This window comes from Phacochoerus africanus, chromosome 8 (genome assembly GCF_016906955.1).
Source record: "Phacochoerus africanus isolate WHEZ1 chromosome 8, ROS_Pafr_v1, whole genome shotgun sequence".
Taxonomy (NCBI): domain Eukaryota; kingdom Metazoa; phylum Chordata; class Mammalia; order Artiodactyla; family Suidae; genus Phacochoerus; species Phacochoerus africanus.
This window is the reverse complement of record NC_062551.1, coordinates 18392552-18412342: the sequence shown is the minus strand read 5'-3', so window position 1 is coordinate 18412342 and position 19791 is coordinate 18392552. Positions and strand designations below refer to the sequence as shown.

Below are 19791 nucleotides of genomic sequence, written 5' to 3'. Positions count from 1 at the left end.
GAGCCCAGGGGTGGAACTCATGTCTTCATGGATACTAGTTGGGCTCATTACTGCTGAGCAACGACAGGAATTCCACTTCTGTGGCATTTTTATGGTAATTTTTAAAAACCAAGTCTTAAGTCTGTGATGGGTAGGAAATCAAATTTGTTCCTTCACTACGGGGATTTTTTTTCTGGCACCCCATTTAGATTCAAGCAAGTGGGGGAGATTTCCACCTCTTTAGTCACTTTTAAGCCTAAAATCCAATGAGGAAGTGAAATTGAAATGGTGCAGAATGAGAATTCTGGATTGAGAAGTTTCTGAGCCACCAATAGAGCAGACTCTGTATCAGCCCAACACCCTTATAGCACCTGGCCTACGGCTCTTTCATTTGACAGAAGATGAAGTTCAGTGAGATAACGTGGCTTGAAGGGACTAATATTTCCATCCAGAAACCAAGTACTTCTAGTCCATTCCCCACTCCCCTGGTGGGCAAGTCAAGGAAAACAGCCAGAATAAAGCCAACCATTTTTATTATCATTCATGTACTTTATGGGAAAAAAGAAAAGAATATAGCAAACAGGTCAGGTTGTATTTTAAAAAATGCAGGTTTGTACACATTGCTCTATTTACATCTGGGGCAGGGTCTCCCCAACTTCAGGCGCAGCAGCTGCACTTGTCCGAGGCTCCTTTGCAGATGCAGCCCTGGGCACACTTGGCACAGCCCACGGGGCAGCAGGAGCAGCAGCCTGGGGAAGGGAAGGAGGCAGCAGAGATGAGCGCTTGGGGCTAGGGATTAATAAGGCTTCCCATCCTCCCCAGGGGAAGTGCTGCCTTTGCGGAGGAAGAAACATCTACTGCCCTATTTAAATTCCCCTCGGAGACGCAGAGGGCTAGCAACACGGTGGGAGGGGGAGCGCATTAGGGGTAGGCGTAGAGAGAATTGCACTTACTTTTCTTGCAAGAGGTGCATTTGCAGTCTTTGCATTTGCAGGAGCCGGCACACGTGCAGGACCCACCTGCGAAGAGAAAGGCAGATGTAAGAACGGGCCCTGGAGACTTGATCGCGGGCATGCGAGACCGGGTTCCACAACCAATTCGTGGTATCGTAGGTAAGCCACGGACTCTGATTTCCTTAAGTGGTCAGGCAGGGTTTCCTCGTGTAACTCAGAGGAGGGCGCATCAAAACGCTTTAGAAAAGGCAGTTAGTACCCTGAACGTTAAGTGGGGAGTCAGAAATTGCTTCTCTAGCTTTACCGTCGACCTTCAGCCCTGGGCCAGATCTCCTTACCAGCGGCGCAGGAGCAGTTGGGATCCATGGCGAGCTCAAGCGGAGGCTGGCGTGCGGAGACCGCGGCAAAAAGGAGGGCGAGGAGGTGGAGCGGGCGCGCTGGGGCGGAGCGCGCGGCGGGCCGCCTTTATAGCGGGAAGAAGCCGGGGTGAGTGCAAAAGCCCTGCCGGGCCGGGCGCCGCCTGCACACGCCCCACGCTGAGTCACTGGCGGCCCGTGCGGCGCACCGGGCTGTGCACACGGGCCGCGGGGCCACGGTTCCCAGAAGCCGCCCAACGTGAGCACCTCGGCGAGGGAGGGGCTGCGCGCAGATCTCGGATGCCGCGTGCGGGGCGGCCAGGGGCCGTGTGCCAAACGCCCGGCCCCTGCCACCCGCTGCGGGCAAGGTCCCCGGCTACTGCCTTCCCCCTGCCCTGTATTTGAACTTTAGAGGTTAGAGGGCAGGTGAAAGCTGGTCTCGGGGGTCCTGCTAAAAAAGAAAACCGGTTGGAAGTCAGGACAGATTAAAAAAACTCTTTGTACCTGTCCAGGCTTAGTAATTGTGTAGCATCATTTTAAACCCATGGGATGGTTAGTGATGACATACTGTATACTGAGGGCTTCATCATGCTGTAGGGACGGTAGTAAGTGTGTTATGTTCCAGCGCTTGTTTAATCCTCCAACAACCCCGTAAGCTAAGGACTATTCATCATTCCCACTTTAGAGAATGGAGGCCCAGAGAAGTTAAGGAACTTGCCCAAGGTCACAGAGCTGCTGAGTGGCAGAGCCTGGTCATTCAAATCAGTGGGCCCAGCAGATGCTGAAGGCCCTCTAAGGGTAGGCATCACCAACCGGGGAGAATAAGGATCAGGAGCCACAAGCCTTGTGCTCATAAAAGCTCATAGTCATGGGGGCAGCCTCACTGGTGTGTGGGGAAGTTAATACGAGGGTCATCGAGGGTCATCGGCTGGGAAGGAGGTGCGGAGAGAGGAACCCAGTCTAGCCTGGGGGGAGGTGGGCCATTGCCTGGGGCCTGAGGGTGAGAAAGTCTTTGTTGGGCAGGGGAGGGGAAGGAGCTGAGATACAGGAAGCGGCGGGCTGGAAAGTTGGCATGGCCCTGGCATATTTGGAAGGGGAAACCCCACAAGAACTTTCTTCCCCAGTGGCTGCTCCAGGGGACAAGTGGATGTGGTGTCCACATTCCTCTCTGGGGAGGCACATCCTGCCCCCCCCCCACCTGCTGACACGTGTCTGGGAATACCCAGAGTGTGTCATTGGAGCATCAGCGGGTTACTGGAAAGTTCCTGGAGGGCTTAGGAAACGTTGCTTGCTGCACCGGGGAGTTTTGTGAGGAGGTGGGAGGACAGGCTGTGCTTGCAGGGTTTACTGTAAAGTCCTCTGGAAATGTCTTTGCAGCTCAGGTCAGACATCACTTCCTCCTGGGAGCCCATCCTGACCCCCGTGCTAGGTCAAGGTGCCTGTGGAATGTGCTGGTAAACAGCCTGTCCTTTTCCTGCCTGGCACTTCCCATGTCTGTAACACGTAGGAACGTGTGTGGTTCTTGGATTGGTATCTGTGTCCCTCTGTACCTCAGCCTGATGCTGTAAACACCAAGAGCATGCACTGCTCCGGAAATGTACCTCCAGCCCCTAGCCTAGGGCCAGGTTTGCAGGAGGTGCTTAATAAATATTTGCCGAATCGATTAATAGGGGTAATTCTCTCAATGTCTCCCCTCTTTCCCAGCCCCACTCCTTGCATTAGGACTTATTACAAGATGAAAGTAAAAGAAAAAAACAAACCTGTTTTTCACCGCTCTGGGAACTGTGTGCTTGCTCACTCAGGTAAAAATGCAGGGGAGTTGACTATGAAAAGGAGTAAATTCTAATGGTCACTCTGCTGCTCACTTGCTGAAGGACCTCAGATTGTTACGGGCTAGGGCTCCCCAAACCTCATCTGTCAAATGATCAGATTGTGCTAGAATTTGAGTGTCACATTCAAGCATCCTCTGACTTTAGAGCCAAGGGCTCAGAAATCTCCCTGCGTCTGGCAGCCCCGTGGGCTGAGCAGGGAAGGGCTGCTTTTTGGGCTATGGGCAGATTTTGTTCTTGTTTTTTATGTACGCACACACATTACAGAAGCCAGAATTTCTGGTTTTTTAATAAATCAGAGGTCACTTGTCCACTCAGGGGAAACAACTCAACTGTATGAAGAGACCATAAGACTTGTTTTTGCCCTGAAATGTTTTGAATCCTAGGTGTGGGCCATCCGTGTGGGCAGTAAAATTTGCTTTCACATCCAAGCTGTCACCTTTGAGTCATTTTGAGTCTGTGAGGGGAGAGATGACCAGCTAAGGAGAAGGGGGGCCCAGGCCCAGTTTTGCTCATCTCTGTAACCCTGAAAGCCTGGATGTGTGGGGGACAGAGGTGGAGAGGAAGGACTTCCTAATGCCTGCGTTCCTCACATGGTAGGAGGTCAGGGAAAAGAAGCCAACCAGCCTTAGATGAGGAAAAGCACCCATCTGACCCACAGATTTGTATGAGTCATCAGTGTGAGGCAGTGGTGTGGCCCCAGCCTGCATTAATAGAAGCATGCCACTTAGAAGGAGGGAGGTTTTTGTTTTTTTTTTTTGTCTTTTTAGGGCCACACCCGCAGCATATGGAGGTTCCCAGGCTAAGGGTCAAATTGGAGCTACAGCTGCCGGCCTACACCGCAGCCGCAGCTGCAGCAACACAGGATCCGAGCTGCATCTGCAACCTACACCACAGGATCCTTAGCCCACTGAGCAAGGCCAGGGATAAAACCCGCGTCCTCATGGATACTAGTCGGGTTCGTTAACCACTGAGCCACAGTGGGAACTCCGAGGAAGGTGATTTTTCATATCTTTGTTTTTTTTTTTCCTTTTAGGGCCACGCTTGTGGCATATGGAAGTTCCTGTGCTAGGGGTCAAATCAGAGCTGTGGCTGCCACAGCCACGACAATGCTGGATCGGAGTTGCAGCCTGCAGCAATGCCGGATCTTCAACCCACTGAGTGAGGCCAGGGATCTAACCCATACCCTCACAGACACCATGTCAGGTACTTAACCTGCTGAGCTACAGTGGGAACTCCTCATATCTTTTTAACTGCTAAGGTGGATATATATAGTTCTGCTGCCCAGCTATCCATTCATCCTTCCCCTGCGATGATACCCTTAGGTTTCCTTTGTAGAAGCACTCTTCCGCATTCTTAGTCCATATGGTTTGGATGGAGTAGACCCCATCCATGGGTTTTTGGGACAGTCCACCTCCCTGGCCATAGTGATTGGCTCTGATTATGTCACCCCAGCTGTGAACCAGAGAGAATCAAGGGACATGCTGGGAGAATGGCAGATGCTCTTTCCATCTAGACTTGAACCTGAAAGGATGTGAAACTGAGTTTCTAAAATCTTTGTCTTCATAATAAAAAGCCTGAGAATAAATTCATCACAAAGGAAATGGAGTCTGATAATAGCATTGAAACACCTGGATCTAGCCAAACCTGAAGCTACTGTGAATCAAATTTTTCCTTTTTTGGGAGTTCCCATCATGGCGCAGTGGAAACGAATCCAACTAGGAACTATGAGGTTGCAGGTTCGATCCCTGGCCTCGTTCAGTGGGTTAAGGATCTGGCATGGTGTGAGCTGCGGTATAGGTCTTAGATGCGGCTAGGATCCCGCTTTGCTGCAGCTGTGGCGTAGGCCAGCAGCCATAGCTCTGATTTGATGCCTAGCCTGGGAACCTCCATATGCCTCGGATGCAGCACAAAATTTTTTTTTTTCCTTTTTTGTTTAAATCATTATGGATAGATTCCTAATTGCCACCCTGAGAGCTGTATTCATTGTTGGGCTTCACTGGTCCAGAAGAAGCCCTAAGTTGATCACAATAGTCCTAAGACTCAAAACCCCATCATGTGAACAACAGCTGAGAGAGATGAGCAGGTTCAATGTGGAAGAAAACACTTACCCTCAGACATGTGGACAGTGGTTGTTCCAACTATCTATAGCTCGCAACAACTTACCTAAAATTGGCAGCTTTAGACAACAACCTATTTATTGTCTCTCCTGGTTCCCCGGGTCAGAAATTTGAGAAGGGCTCATTTGGGTGATTCTTTTGTTTCATGTATGGCTGACTAAAGTCACTCGGTGATATTTAGCTGATGGATGGGCCAGTCTGGAGGATCTAAGACAGCTTCACCCACGGGTCTGGCACCGTAGCAGGCATGGCTGGAGGGCTGAACTCAGCTGGAACTAAAGACCAGAGCTCCCTCATGTGGCCTCTTCAGCATGGTGGCCTCAGGGTCCTTAGTTCCTTACATTCAGCTCTGGGCTCCAAGGGCAGGAATACCGAGAGGCAGGGGGAGTAGCTGTGAGTTACTTAAGCCCTGGAGCTTGAAACTAGGACAGGTCACATCCACCACATTCGACTGGTCAAGAAGCCACAGAGCCTGCCCAGGTTTGAGAAGACAGAATGAAGACTCTGTATCTTTTTCTTTTTCTTTTTCTTTTCTTTGTCTTTTTTTAGGGCTGCACCGGCGGCATATGGAGGTTCCCAGGCTAGGGGTGGAATCGGAGCTGTAGCTCCTGGCCTACACCACAGCCACAGCAACACCAAATCTGAGCCGCAACCTACACCACAGCTCCCGGCAACGCCAGATCCTTAACCCACTGAGCGGGGCCAGGGATTGAACCTGCGTCCTCATGGATGATAATCAGATTCATTTCCACTGAGCCACAATGGGAACTCCCAAATACCCCCTATATTTTGATGGGAGGTGTCAACACATATGCAGGTATCTCTAATGTGCTGTAGTAGTCATGGGGCATAACATTGAGCACCTACTAGGCACTGGGACATTGAGTTGATTTCACTTAGAGCGCCCCACAGTCCTAAAAGGCAGATACTGTGAGTCCCTCCATTTTACAGGTGTGGCGCTAGAGAGAAATGCGGCCTGAGCAGAGTCTCACAGTTGTAAGTGGCACATGGGGATTTGAATCAGGATGTTCAGACTCCCTTCCTGTGTGTTTATGCCATGCTGGTAAGACAAGAATAGACTTGTGTTCTGTGGTCCCAAAGGCAGGGCCAGGAATAATGATTCTGCCCTGGGTGGGAAAGGCCTTCTTGAAATTAGAGCTGGTCACTCCTGGAAGGGACCACTTTAGGAGATAGTTTCCCATCACTATGGCCATAGAAACAGATGCTGGTGGATTCTGGCATTCGCCAGCGGGATAGAAAGAATATATATATTTATTTATCGCAGGAAGATCATCAACACTGTGGAGGCGGTGAACCAGCCTGGGTACCTGCTTGAGATGCCCGCACCCTTGGAGATGAATAATGTGTTTGACACAGGCTTGGGGACAGGTAGCCCTACCTCTACAAGCTCTCCTTCCAAATCACCCTCGCCCTGGGCACCTCCGTCACCACTATCACGCACAGGCTTGTTCAGGACACCCGTGCCTGTAAATAAAGTTTTAATTTCCCTTTTAATGTGATTAGCATTACAGTATATGTACACCTTGTTTTTCACTGAATGATAAGTTGCGGCAGTCTTTGCATAGCAGTACCCAGACTCTTACAGGATTCTTTTTATTAGATTTCATTATGAAATTTTTGTATTTGTATTTTTGTATTTCCCTCCTGAAGGATATTTAGCTTGTTTTGAGGATTCTGCTGTTACCAGTGATGGTACATTGAACTTCTGGGTTGAAGATTTGTACATTTTATTTTTTACTTTGTTTATTATTATTACTATTATTATTATTTTTGTCTTTTTGCCATTTCTAAGGTCGCTCCCGTGGCATGTGGAGGTTCCCAGGCTAGGGGTGGAATTGGAGCTGTAGCCGCCTGCCTACGCCAGAGCCACAGCAACCCTGGATCCAAGCCACGTCTGCGACCTCCACCACAGCTCAGAGCAACGCTGGATCCTTAACCCACTGAGCAAGGCCAGGGATCGAACCCACAACCTCATGGTTCCTCGTCAGATTCGTTAACCATTGAGCCATGACAGGAATTCCTGTACCTTTTAAATTTGAGTAACTTCTGTTAAAATATTCTCCAAATATCTCAGGACCCTGCTTTCAATCCTTTGGAGTTTATACCCAGAAGTGGAATTGCCAGGTCACAAAGTAATTCTATTTTTAACTTTCTGAGGAACCACTATTTTACATTTCCGTTTTGTTTGTTTGTTTGTTTGTTTCTGCTTTTTAGGGCCACACCTGTGGCATATGGAGGCTAGGGGTCCAATCAGAGCTACAGCTGCCAGCCTACACCACAGCCACATAGCAATGCCCTGATCAGAGCTGCATCTGCAACCTACACCACAGCTTATGGCAACTCTGGATCCTTAACCGACTGAGCGAGGCAAGGGATCGAACCTGCCTCCTCATAAATACTAGCTGGGTTCATTACTGCCAAGTCACAATGGAACTCCTACCTTTCCTTAAATAGTGCACAAGGGTTTCAGTTTCTCCACATCATTGCCAACACTTGCTCTTTTCTCTTTTTTGGATAGTAGTCATTTGCTCTGGTCTGACCGTTCGTGTGCTTTGGGGCCTTTGAGAGTTGTTTGTGTTTAAGTCATGAGGGTGGCGCTCTCATGAACGGGATTAGAGCTATTATAAAAGAACCCCCACAGAGCCCCTAGTCCATTCCACCATGTGAGGATGCAGTGAGATGTCTTTGACCCAGAAGAGAGCCTTCCCCCAACCATGCTGGCACCCTAATCTCAGACTTCTAGCCTGTGAGAAATAAATTCCTGTTGCATATAAGCTAGCCATTCTGTGGTATTTTGTTATAGCAGCCGGAATGAACAGACACGATCCTAATGGGTATGAGGCGATCTAGCTTTATTTTAGTGCTTTTTGTAACACAGGGCAAGCCAGAAACAGAGAAAACAAGCATGGTTAGGTTTAAAGGCCTAGACTTTAGTCAGACAGCATAGGTTCACATCCTGGCTCCACCACATTCTAGGTATGTGACTTTTACACACAAGACAGCAGGTCCAAAATGGAGTCACTTAGGCTAAGCCCCATGTCACCAGACTTGGGCTCTCCCAGAAATGGAATCTTTCATCCATCAGAAATCACCTGATCAGCTCCAGTTAGATGATCTGCCTGATAGGCCCCTGCCATCCCCTAAAGGAAAACTGCAGTAACCATCCCACTTTTTTGCCTGTTCTAACGTCCTTGTTCCTGGTCCCTTCCAGCTATAAAAGTCTTTCATTTTGTGCAGCTTCTCAGAGCTCCTTTCTATCTGCTACATTGGATGCTGCCCAATACAAATTGATATTGGCTCAAATAAACTCTTAAAACATTTTAATATGGCTCGGTTTATCTTTTAACAGACCTCATGCAAATTACCCTAAGCCCTATTGCCCCATCTGTAAAATGGGTATAAAAATCCTATCATTATTCTAGAATGGTAAGGATCAAGTATGATAATGTGCTTAAAAGGATTTTGCACAAGATAACCTCACATTTATCAATTTTTTTGGTGTCTCCACTCCAAAGTAATAAGCATTCTCTTATTTTCCTCTTCCAAATTCTTGCATAGGTTGGATTTTGCTCTTGGGTGTTTAAGTCAATTGAAAATTATTTTTTAGGCGTTTCTGCTAAGGTGCTGCAATAGGATTGTCTTTGCAGCACCAGGATGTAGGTTCTATCCCCCGCCTGGCACAGTGGGTTCAAGGATCTGGCACCACCACGCCTGCAGTGTAGGTCTGTGGCCCAGACCCTGCCTGGCCTGGGAACTTCATATGCCATGGGGTGACCAAAAGAAAATTACTTTTTCTATGATATGCAAAGGGCTAGTCAATTGTTTCAACACTTTTCACTAACTAGTGTATCTTTTTGCTGCTAATTTGATCATCTCTTACTTGCAGCTGCCCTGGGGCCTGGTTTTGAACTATCCTCTGTCCAACTGTTCCATCCCTGAACTGGCACCACTTCCCAAGCTTGAGAACAAGTCCTGCTGTGTGGTTAGAGCAAGGCTTTTTTGTTACTCCTTTTCAAAACTGGCTTGGCTTTTCTTGCATGTTGTTTTTTTGAAACTCAGCTTCCTGGGTTTTAACAAAAATCCTGGTGGACTTTTGAATGGACTGTCCTGATAAAGTAACTTGGAGGAAAACTGACATGTTTACAGCATTGTGTTTTCTGAACTGGGAAACTTTTCTCTCCCAGAGTTCTGTTGTTTCTTTTTCATTCAATCCAGGTAGATCTGAGTGTTCCCTTTCATCAAGGAATGAACCGAAACCACCACGGATTAAAGCTCTCATTACCCTTCTACCCCTTGAAGAAGGGACACAAACTGCCAAATGAGAAGATTTGAAAAGGAGCAGAACAGTCAGCAGTTGGGGAGACAAGCTATTCAAGGCAGTGACCTTGGAAACACAGTTGACATTTTGCCAAGACAGCCCCCCCGCCCCGGGGAGGAGGGGGGCCTGGACTCTCTTCTAACGACTCTGAAGATGCTAGAAAACTCGAAACCACAGGCCTCTGGGGTCTGGTTTTAACTTCCCCAACCCCATGAACAGATGAAGACAGTGAGCCTGAGAGGCTGGAGAAAGAGACAGAGCCACTGGAGTTCCCGTCATGGCTCAGTGGTTAATGAATCCGACTAGGAACCATGAGGTTGCGGGTTCGATCCCTGGCCTTGCTCCGTGGGTTAAGGATCCGGTGTTGCCGTGAGCTGTGGTGTAGGTTGCAGATGCTGCTCGGATCCCACGTTGCTGTGGCTCTGGTGTAGGCTGGTGGCTACAGATTCGATTCGACCCCTAGCCTGGGAACTTCCATATGCCTCGGAAGCGGCCCTAGAAAAGGCAAAAAGACAAAAAAAAAAAAGAAAGAAAAAAGAGACAGAGCCATATGGGCCTGGTCTCTCCTCTCTCCCTAGAGTTGAACTTGACTTGGCAAGAGGGTCAAGTGCCCACTGCAGGTGCGGAGGGCGTACCTGCCCCCCAGAACTCCAGCCCAGTCCGCAGTGGACCAGGGGCCAGCATCCAGATTTTACCTCCCACCGGGCAGTTCCCTCAGACTCAGCTTCTTCTACCCCCCACATCCTTTCCCTTTAAGAAGAGACCAGTCCTTGGTTTATGCCTTTCACAGGATTTATTGTCAATTGCCAGTGGCTAGCAGGGGAAGGGGACCAACTGCGGAGCCTCACCATGGGGACAGGTGGCACTAGGCCACCCAGCACTATTTACACACATTTCGCACGGAGGGGCACGTCCTCACTGGCAGCAGCTGCACTTCTCTTCCTCAGCTTCGGCCCCCTCTCCACCTTTACACACGCAATCCTTGGCGCATTTCTCACACTCGGCAGGGCAGCAGGAGCAGCAGCCTGCAGATAAAACAGGGGGTGCCCAGTCTGAGGGCCTCTCCTCCCCCATCTGCCCCCATCAAAAGGGAGGGAGAAGAGGAGGGGTGCCCCCTTCCTAGTCTCACAGCTGGGTTGACCCAGCATCTCTGGGCTACTCTGGGAGAGGGGTATTAGTAACTAGCCCACAGCCTCTTCTGTGAGTGCAGGAGCTCAGGGATGGTGGGGTGAGGCCCACGCGGGGGGAGTGCAAGGCCCTAAGGAGAAAACATCCAGGGTAAATGGCCTTGAAGGATAAACCTGGAGGAGCAGAGATGGGACAGGTGTAGGTGTCCAGGAGATCCAGGGGGGCCCATGTCCAGTCCTACAAAGAAAGAAGGGCACCTTCCTTCCATCTCCTCCTCCCTCTGCATAGGACACTGCTTTGGGGAGATTCAGGGCAGGTAAAATTGAGGGGGTTCACAAAGGCCGGAGAGGACCCGAGGGACCCCAGCTTCGGACCCCAGCCTCACTACTGGCTCCCCAGGCACTGGAGGTTTTGAGGGAAAGGTTGGGCCAGGCACTGGAGGTTTTGAGGGAAGGGTTGGGCCAGGGTAGCAGTTCTCAATCCCTGCTACCCATTAGAATCCTCTGCGCATTTACAAAAACATCTTGAAATTTACAAAAACATCACTGAAGGAGGGGGCCCTGCAATTGTGTGGTTCTGTGCCAGTAAGGGTCAGAAGCAACTCAACAGGGGGCCTAGGAGTCACCCCTTGTGGGACAGACGCTCTGCACAGGGGGCAGGGGCAGTGGGGTCCCCACACTCACTCTTCTTGCAGGAGGTGCATTTGCATCCCTCGCACTTGCAGGAGCCAGCGCAGGTGCAGGAGCCACCTAGAGAGGGAGGTGCCACAGGAAGGGTTAATGTGGTAAAACTCAGGGTGGGGCCAGGCCTCAAAGGAGGAGGTGGGGTGCCAAATCTCAGTGCCCGGTAGGGTGTAGCCATGCCTATCCTTCATGAAATTACAAATAGGAAATAAAGATCCCTTCCCCCAGATGTCCTTGAGCAAAGGCGAAGGGCATGGGTGCAAGTGAAGGGGCGCTCTGTGCCGCAGGCTGGGGGCGGGGGCTCACCAGTAGGGCAGGGGCAGGTCTCAGGGTCCATGTCGAGAGGAGCTGCCGCTGGAGCAGGTGGAATTGGCTTCTCCCGCAATTGGACGCACAAACGGCAGCAGGTGGCGAGGCTTTTATAGCCCCAGGCGGGGGCGCGCAGGCACGGCCGGCTCGGCGCGCGGCGCCCCCTCTCTCCAGCTGGGAGCACAAGCCTGGGCGGAGGCGCGCATTGCAGCAGCGGTTCCCCTCCCGCGTCGTGTGCAAGGCCCGGGCGCTCCCCTACCCCACCCCGCTACCGAGTGCACAGCCGGGCGCGCGCCGCCCTCCCCACTCGCTGCCGTGCGCGCGCAGCCACCCACTTTCCTCCGTGCGCACAGAGGACACTCCCCGCCTGCCCGCTCACGTGCGCCTCTGCCGCTGCCTCCACCGCAGAAAGGGCGCACTCCGGCCTCTGAAAGCGGAGAAAAGGTGCTTTGTTATTTCCCAGCCCTTCTCTGCCTTTTATGCTCTCCATCCCCTTATTCCTTATTCAGGAGTCTTTGGTATGCCAGGTTCGCCCAAATGGGGGTGCTGAGCCACCCTGCTCTAGGACCCCGTTCCCTGTCTGTCTCTTGGGGGCGGGGGCCGGAAGAATCCTAAGGCCCCTGGGAGGCCTAGAGGGCAGGGCTGGGGTGACTAGTGGGAGGGTTTTTTTTTGGGGGGGGTAATGGTGCTAGGTGGCTGCATCTCAGCTTCAGAGGGAAGCAGATCTCCTTTTATCTGTTCCTTCTGCACTGTTTCTCAGAGTCCCTTGTGCCTGTGGTAGGCTGAAAAATGGCCCCTCCAGAGATAGCTGTGTCAAATCTAGGAATCTGCGACTATTATCTCATTTGGAAAAGGGGACTTTGCAGATGTAATTAAGGATCTTGAGATGAGATTATCCATGATTATCCCGGAGAGGGCCTAAACCCAGTGAGGAATGTCCTTAGCAGATCCACAGAGAATGGAAGAGGAAGCGAGGTGACCACAGAGGCTGAGATGGGAGTGATGGGGAAGGCAGCCCTGGAAGCTGGACAGAGAAGTTCACGTCCTTGCTATAAAGCTGTGTCCTCACCCGGTACTTAATCCCCAGGAAGCAGGGGAGCAAAGGACAGCATTAGACAACTGGTTTAGGGTTAAAGAAGTAGGAGACAGGATTGCTGATGGCATCTCAGACGGGACAGTCACATGGTGACCCCTATGTGGAGGCCTCACTTTTCCTGCTTGTAGTGCAAGCAGCTTTCACAGGGCCCTACTGGGCTTCAGAGGGGCAGGACTCAGCTAGAGATACAGCGAAAAAAAGTTATCCCAGGACCCTTGCACTAAAACATTCGAAAGGTGGCATTGGCGGGGTTAGCCTCTGGCTTTTGTTTGGAATAGCTATTGCCTCCGCAAGAATGGAAGTTCCTTCTCGAGTCCTCCCAAAGCGATCTAATCTAAATCTCTCATACCCTATACATACTCTCATACTCATATGCACTTTTTTTTTTTTTTTTTTTTAAGGGCTGCACTGAGGCATACGGAAGTTCCCAGGCTAGGGGTTGAATCGGAGCTACAGCTTCGGGCCAATACCACACCCACAGCAACTCGGGATCCGAGCCACGTCTGTGACCTTCACCACAGCTCACAGCAACGCTGGATCCTCAACCCACTGGGTGAGGTTAGGGATCGAACCGGCATCCTCATGGATACTAGTCAGGTCCGTTACCACTGAACTGCAATGGGAACTCCATCAAATTCCACTTTTTACAAAGAGCCACTGAGATAGGCTAGGACATAAGCCCCTCGACCACAGTGCTCACACTTGCATTTGGACAGAGATCTCCTCCAGCAATAAAATAATAACAACAAAACTGTAAGGGACTAAAAATAACTGTAGGCATGCTGCAGTCAGGGCAGTTATGGGCAATAAGATATAAAAAGACCATAAACCAACTGCGGTTTCTGAGGTGCTGGGAGCAAAATCAGAGTACTACCCATGATCCCTGCACACAGCGCCACCAAAGAGCGGGCAGATCTGCCCCTACCCTCACCCATTTAAGGAATCAGCCCACCCTCCTTGGATAGGGAGCAAGCGCACCAGTTTCGTGTTTTCATGGGCTTGTTTCTTGTGGGCTGCAGCACGAGGCCCAGTAAAGCCTTGCTTGAATTTCCCATCTGGCCTCTTAGCAATTTCTCTTGGTAAGAGTCCAAGGGCCCTGAGTGGTTACACCCCCTTAGGACTTGCAGCCCTTGCTCTTTTTTTTTTTTTTTTCCCTTGGTAGGCCCACACCCGAGGCATATGGAGGTTCCCAGGCTAGGGGTCTAGTCGGAGCTGGAGCTGCCGGCCTACACCACAGCCACAGCAATGCGGGATCCGAGCCGCGTCTGCCACCTACACCACAGCTCACGGCAATGCTGAATCCTTAACCCACTGAGTGAGGCCAGGGATCGAACCTGCCTCTTCATGGATACCAGTTGGGTTCGTTAACCACTGAGCCACAATGGGAACTCCCCCTGGCCCTCCCTCTTGGGAAGTGGTCCCAAGGCTGCTTTCCAAGGAAGGCAGATGTGGGTGAGTCTCCAGGCTTTGGTTTTGCTGAGTGAAGGAGACTGAGACTCCCACAGAGAGACTGGCCCCTGCTCCCAGTCTCCTCCGTGCACAAAGGGGCCTCTTCTAAATCTGAGCTGGACAAGCACTTTGGTATGTTGGTGGGAAGCTGCCCACTTGAAAAATATTAGCTTCCAGGGGGCCTCCAACTGCCCTCGACTGTGGGGTGGAGCTAGCTGGCTTCTCTGGGCTTTTGCAAGATTGCTTTCTGCTGGTGCATGAGTCTAAGTAAACTTCAGTCAAGTTGAAGGAAGAGAAAGATGAACAAAGGAGAGTCCAAGAGGAGATGCTATCATCTGATATCCCAAGGTATTGAACTTGAAGCCCAAATTGCTTCTCAACATTGGCTCCTGGCAATTTTAGGTGGCAGAGCTCAGCATCTCTAGCTCGACTGTTGATTTCTTGTTTGTTTTCATTTTGCCCAAGGGCACCCTGGCCTCAGACTTATCTGACCTAGGTTCTAGCCTTGACCCCTGCTCAAGGCCTCAATATCTAGGATTTTTTGTGCTGAGTGAAATGGGCCTCCCCACACTCTCAGCCAAGGATGCCTCCCCTCGGGCCTCACAGATTTCCTGGGATCAAAGCCTCAGATCCTGGAGAACCATCTCCCCTCACCTCCTATCCCCCCCCCTTTTTTTTTTGCTTTTTAGGGCCACACCTGTGGCATATGGAAGTTCCCAGGGTAGGGATCGAATTGGAGCTGGAGCTGCCGGCCTACACCACAGCCACAGCAATGTGGGATCCGAGGTGCATCTGCCACCTACACCACAACTCACGGCAATGCCGGATCCTTAACCCACTGAGCGAGGCCAGGGATCGAACCTGCCTCCTCATGGATACCACTCGGATTCGCTTCTGCTGTGCTACAATGGAAACTCCTCCCCTCCCCTCCCCTCCCGTCTTGATGGGTAATTTTATGTGTCAACCTGACCAGGCTCAGGAATGCCCAGATAGCTGATTAAACATTATTTCTGAGCGTGTCTGTGAGGATCTTTCCAGAAGAGATTAGCATTCGAATCAGCAGGTGGAGGAAAGAAGTTCACTGTCGCCAGGTGGACATCATCCACTCTGTGGAGGATCCAAGCGGAACAAAAAGGCGGAGGAGGGGTGAACTTGCTCTCTGCCTGAGCCGAAGCGCTCATCTTCTCCTGCCGTTGGACTCCTGGTTTTCCGGCCTTTGGACTTGAACTAGAACTTCCGTCAGTGGCTCCTCCATTCCCAGGCTTCCAGACCGAATGATACCACTGGCTTTCCTGGTTTTCCAGCTTGCAGGCGGCAGATCCTGGGACGGCTGAGCCTCCATAATCATGTGAGCCAATTCCTAAAATCAATCTCTCTCTTTCTGTGTGTGTACACACACACACACCCCTCTCTCCCTCTGGTTCTGTTTCTCTGTAGAATCCTAATATATCCCCCGACACCCGAGTGGCCAGATGTGGAGAGATCTGAGAAATGCTGCATCTTCTAAAATACCCTCCTCGTCCCCCTTGACATGGCCAGCCTCCTCCTCTTTCACTTCTCAGGTTCTGTGACCTCTGAAGAGCGGGTGTCACTCCAGAGAGTTCCCCAGCACCCCCACCTTTACTTCCCTCTGACCTCTTGTTAATTCTCACAGTGTCAATTTCTTCTGCCTGTGCTCGTTCGGCCTCTGAGGCTCCTTCCCCCGATAGTCACATAGCTCAGTCCCTTCTTGTGAATTTTTGCTCAAATCTTACCCTGCATGAAGCCCACGATGATCACCCACTTTATTTTTTATTTTTTTTAGGGCCACCCCTGCGGCATATGGAAGTTCCCAGGCTAGGGATCAAATGGCAGCTACAGCTGCCAGTCGACACCACAGCCACAGCAATGCTGGACCTGAGCCACATCTGCAACCTGCACCACAGCTCATGGCAACACGGATCCTCAACCCACTGAGCCGGGCCAGGGATCGAACTTGTGTCCTCATGGAAACCAGTCAGATTTGTGAACTGTTGAGCCACAACAGGAACTCCTGTGATCACCCACGTTAAAATTGCAACACATGGAGTTCCTGTCATGGCGCAGTGGAAACAAACCCGCTGCCGTGGTTTCGACCCTAAAAAGACAAAAGACAAAAAAAAAATTGCAACACATACCTCCAACCCTCCTGATTGCTCATGCTTTGCTCTATATTTTCTTTCTTTCATAGCAATTTACACCTCCTAACTAATTTACTATGTAAAGTTTATGTTCTGTCTGTCCTGCCAGAATTTAAGCACCGTGATTTGTTCACTGACACATCTGAAGCGCCTGGGTCAGTGTCCCATACACGAGAGACATTTATTGAACAAACGAATGAATGAGTGGCTCTGATGTCAGGCTGGCTGCATTCAGATTCTGATTGCCATTTACGAGCAATGGGACGAGTTACTAGCAAGTTGCTAACATTTCTGTGCCTTGGGTGGCTCAAGGGTAAAATGAAAACAGGTTTGTCAGGGGCTTAACTCAGATGGCACCTGGAAAGCTCTTAGAGCAGGGCCTTAAATCACGTTGGCCCTTACCAACCATTTGCAAATGAGTCTGGAACTTGGGAGGTCAGATGAAGACTCTGCTGGAGCCTGGGATCTGCACAGCTCCCATCTGACACCCAGCTCTTTTGGTGGCCTCAGCTCTGTGCTTCCTGAGTTGCAGCTGCATCCAATTAACAGGATGATATGGGTCGGTCGGCTAGGATCACTCCTCACCCTGGGCCCTACAAGCCCAGTGCTTCCTGGGAGAAGGGCGTTCAGGGAGATGCTTATCTTTTTAATTAGATTGGAGCCAGCAGGAGGGACCAGGTAGGTTGAGGGGTGGAGATTACTCACGGTCCCATCAACTAATGGATGGAAAACCCCCAGGTGATCTCAGAAAAAAGCAGTGAGCCCAGCAAGCCCCACCCCTGGCTGAAATCAGGCCAGTGCAGGATTAAGACTGTTGCATTACTCTTAGGAGTTTCCCAATTCGGAGTTCCTGCCATGCTCAGTGGAAAGAATCCGACTAGGAACCATGAGGTTGCAGGTTCAATCCCTGGTCTCGCTCAGTGAGTTAAGGATTCGGTGTTGCCATGAGCTGTGGTGTAGGTTGCAGACGCAGCTCGGATCCCTAGTTGCTGTGGCTCTGGCGTAGGCCGGTGACTACAGCTCCAATTAGACCCCTAGCCTGGGACTCTCCATATGCCATGGGTGCGGCCCTCAAAAGACAGGAAAAAAAAAAAAAAAGTTTCCCAATCTATTATCCTGGGACTGAAAATTGGCCAAGCGTTTAAGAGCCTGGGTAAACAGTTGGGTACCAAAAGAGTTGGCAAACATGCTTATCTGTAATCAAAGTTACTTATCGGCGAGGTCTAGAGATTTATTACTAGAATGATTGTGGAATGTGCAATATTGTTCACGGGAGCAGCTGAAGCCGGGGGAAGGGCACTGGTCTACAAGCCCCATCATTCCAAGTTCCAGCTCTTCCAATAACTAGCTTTGTAAACTCTAGGAAGTCTCTTGCCAGTTTGCCATTGACTGACCAGATGACTGCTCATGGCTAATATCTGCCACTTGCTGGGTGCTTACTATGCATATTGAGGCACCATATTGAGTATTATGTGAAGTAAACCCTCCATATATTATTTTATTGACTCTTTCCAATAACCCTACTGGAAGGCATTGTTAACCCATTTTACAGGTGAGGAAACGTAGGCTGGGGAGAGTAAGTGAATTGCCCTGGAGGCAGAGCCAGGACTTGAATTTAAGCACGATGCTCTTCAGCCTGCCTTGATATCTTTAATTCAACTTGCCATGAATTCTAGTTGTTAAGCCAACTGGAATTATGTGCCAGGTTCCAGAATGGCCAAAAACAGTTTGATACTCGAAGCAAACTTTGTGGAATTACAGAATCTTCAGGTCAGCAGCAAAGAAAGTCATCCTGCCCTGCTGTCTACCCACAAGGCAGATCTGAGGACCCTGAAAATGTCTCATATGGGCCCTCTGTGATGTGCAATGTCAGCCTAGCCAGGTCCCATCCCTCTATTGTCAGGGGACCACATCTCTGAGCCTGTGGCAGTCATGAGCTGCAATATCTAGGTTCTAGGGACCCAGCTCTAGCCTTTTGTGACATTGGCTTCCCAACTGCCATCAGATTATTGATGCATTTGGGATCTTAGCCTTGATTTGGCAAAGTGCCCTTCCCCTCCCTGTCTTCCTTATCCCACTCACCCCAGGGTTTGAGGGGTGTTTCTGAGACCCCTCTCAAAAACCCATGCCATGGGTACCATCTGCCTTATTATAACAGTGGGAGGAGACCCAGAGACAGCAAGGATCTTGGCCAAAGTCACACAGCAAGGTTATAGTGAAGCCGGAACTTGAACCTTGTCTCTTGACTCCAAGTCTGATTCCCACGGTCCAGCTTCTCAAAGTGAGATGAGTGTGTAAAACAACCTGGATTCATATGACAAGGTTATTCCCCTTTCAGTTCTCCACCAGTCTTCCTAATTACTTCAAGGAGATGCAATTTGGTGCTAGGATGTCTTTAATGCTTTCATGCTTCTCTCATCCTTGCCCAGCTCCTCTCTTTCTATTTTTTTTTTGGTCTTTTTAGGGCTGCACCCTCAGCAAATGGAGGTTCCCAGGCTAGGGGTTGAATCGGAGCTGTAGCCACTGGCCTACACCACAGCCACAACAATGCCAGATCTGAGCCGCATCTGCTACTACACCATAGCTCATGGCAACGCCAGATCCTTAACCCACTGAGCAAGGCCAGGGATCAAACCTGCGTCCTCATGGGTGCTAGTCAGATTCGTTTCCACTGAGCCACGATGGGAAGTCTCCCCAGCACCTCTTTTTAATAGAGAGGGCGTAAGAGCCAGGGGAAGGATGGGGAGGGAGCCTCAGCTTGCCACAGAACCTAGCTAGAAATGTCATGACCTTGCTTCATTGCCCCTCCATCTCCATGCTTACCCCCTATTTATGGCAAACGATTCCATCCCTCCTCTGCAGTAGTAATACGCAATTTCCTTTTAAAATAAATTGAAGTGTAATAACAGACCAGGTGACATGTGACTATGACTAAAATAGTACAGGTGGTTCTCGAAGGACTGCAATTGGGGAAATATGGCCCTACACCTGGCTGACCCCCTAAGTACTCAAACCCAACCTGGCTGCTGATTCTGTCTCTTGTCCCTTCCTGCATCCTCCCTAGCCTGGCATTGGCACCTTTGTGTGAGGTGTAAACACCACAAGCAAAGTGTGCTCTTCTCCTTGGTCACTGGTGGGATGGGGGTTGTTGGAGGAGGGAAGCAGGGAAGAGCTGCTTCCCAGCTTTTGGGCTTCATAAGGTGGTCAGAATGACCCCAGCAACTGAGCCAAAATCTTGGATCTCAGTGTGGACTCGTGGCTCTCCAGATTGTAGCATGGAGTGTTCCCTCGCGGCCCAACCTCCTCAGAAGAGGAGGGACCGGGGCCTGAGGGATGAGTCATTAAACCCTGAGAGGGTTAGAGGCTCCGGCTGAGACAGATCTGAGTCTTA

General features: G+C 50.4%; 2 protein-coding genes and 1 long non-coding RNA gene across 4 annotated transcripts; 1 reads left to right on the top strand and 2 right to left on the bottom strand.

Moving 5' to 3' along the window:
* Nucleotides 1-495: 495 nt before the first annotated feature.
* Nucleotides 496-1396, bottom strand: LOC125132812 (metallothionein-2A). The gene is made up of 3 exons (XM_047790551.1): nt 1271-1396; nt 933-998; nt 496-728 (listed from the first exon to the last, which is right to left on the bottom strand). The coding sequence occupies exons 1-3, from the start codon at nt 1296-1298 to the stop codon at nt 637-639; spliced, it is 186 nt and encodes a 61-aa protein (XP_047646507.1). The 5' UTR covers nt 1299-1396; the 3' UTR covers nt 496-636.
* On the top strand, nt 661-6752 carry LOC125132816 (uncharacterized). Of its 2 annotated transcripts, XR_007136330.1 has the most exons (3): nt 661-1091; nt 2993-3090; nt 6523-6752. It is a non-coding gene; the product is annotated as an uncharacterized LOC125132816 (long non-coding RNA). The 2 variants fall into 2 exon arrangements; XR_007136329.1 differs by lacking the exon at nt 2993-3090.
* A 3598-nt stretch (nt 6753-10350) lies between these two features.
* MT3 (metallothionein 3) lies at nt 10351-11932 on the bottom strand. Its single transcript, XM_047792797.1, has 3 exons — nt 11694-11932; nt 11388-11453; nt 10351-10601 (listed from the first exon to the last, which is right to left on the bottom strand). The coding sequence occupies exons 1-3, from the start codon at nt 11722-11724 to the stop codon at nt 10492-10494; spliced, it is 207 nt and encodes a 68-aa protein (XP_047648753.1). The 5' UTR covers nt 11725-11932; the 3' UTR covers nt 10351-10491.
* Nucleotides 11933-19791: the final 7859 nt, after the last annotated feature.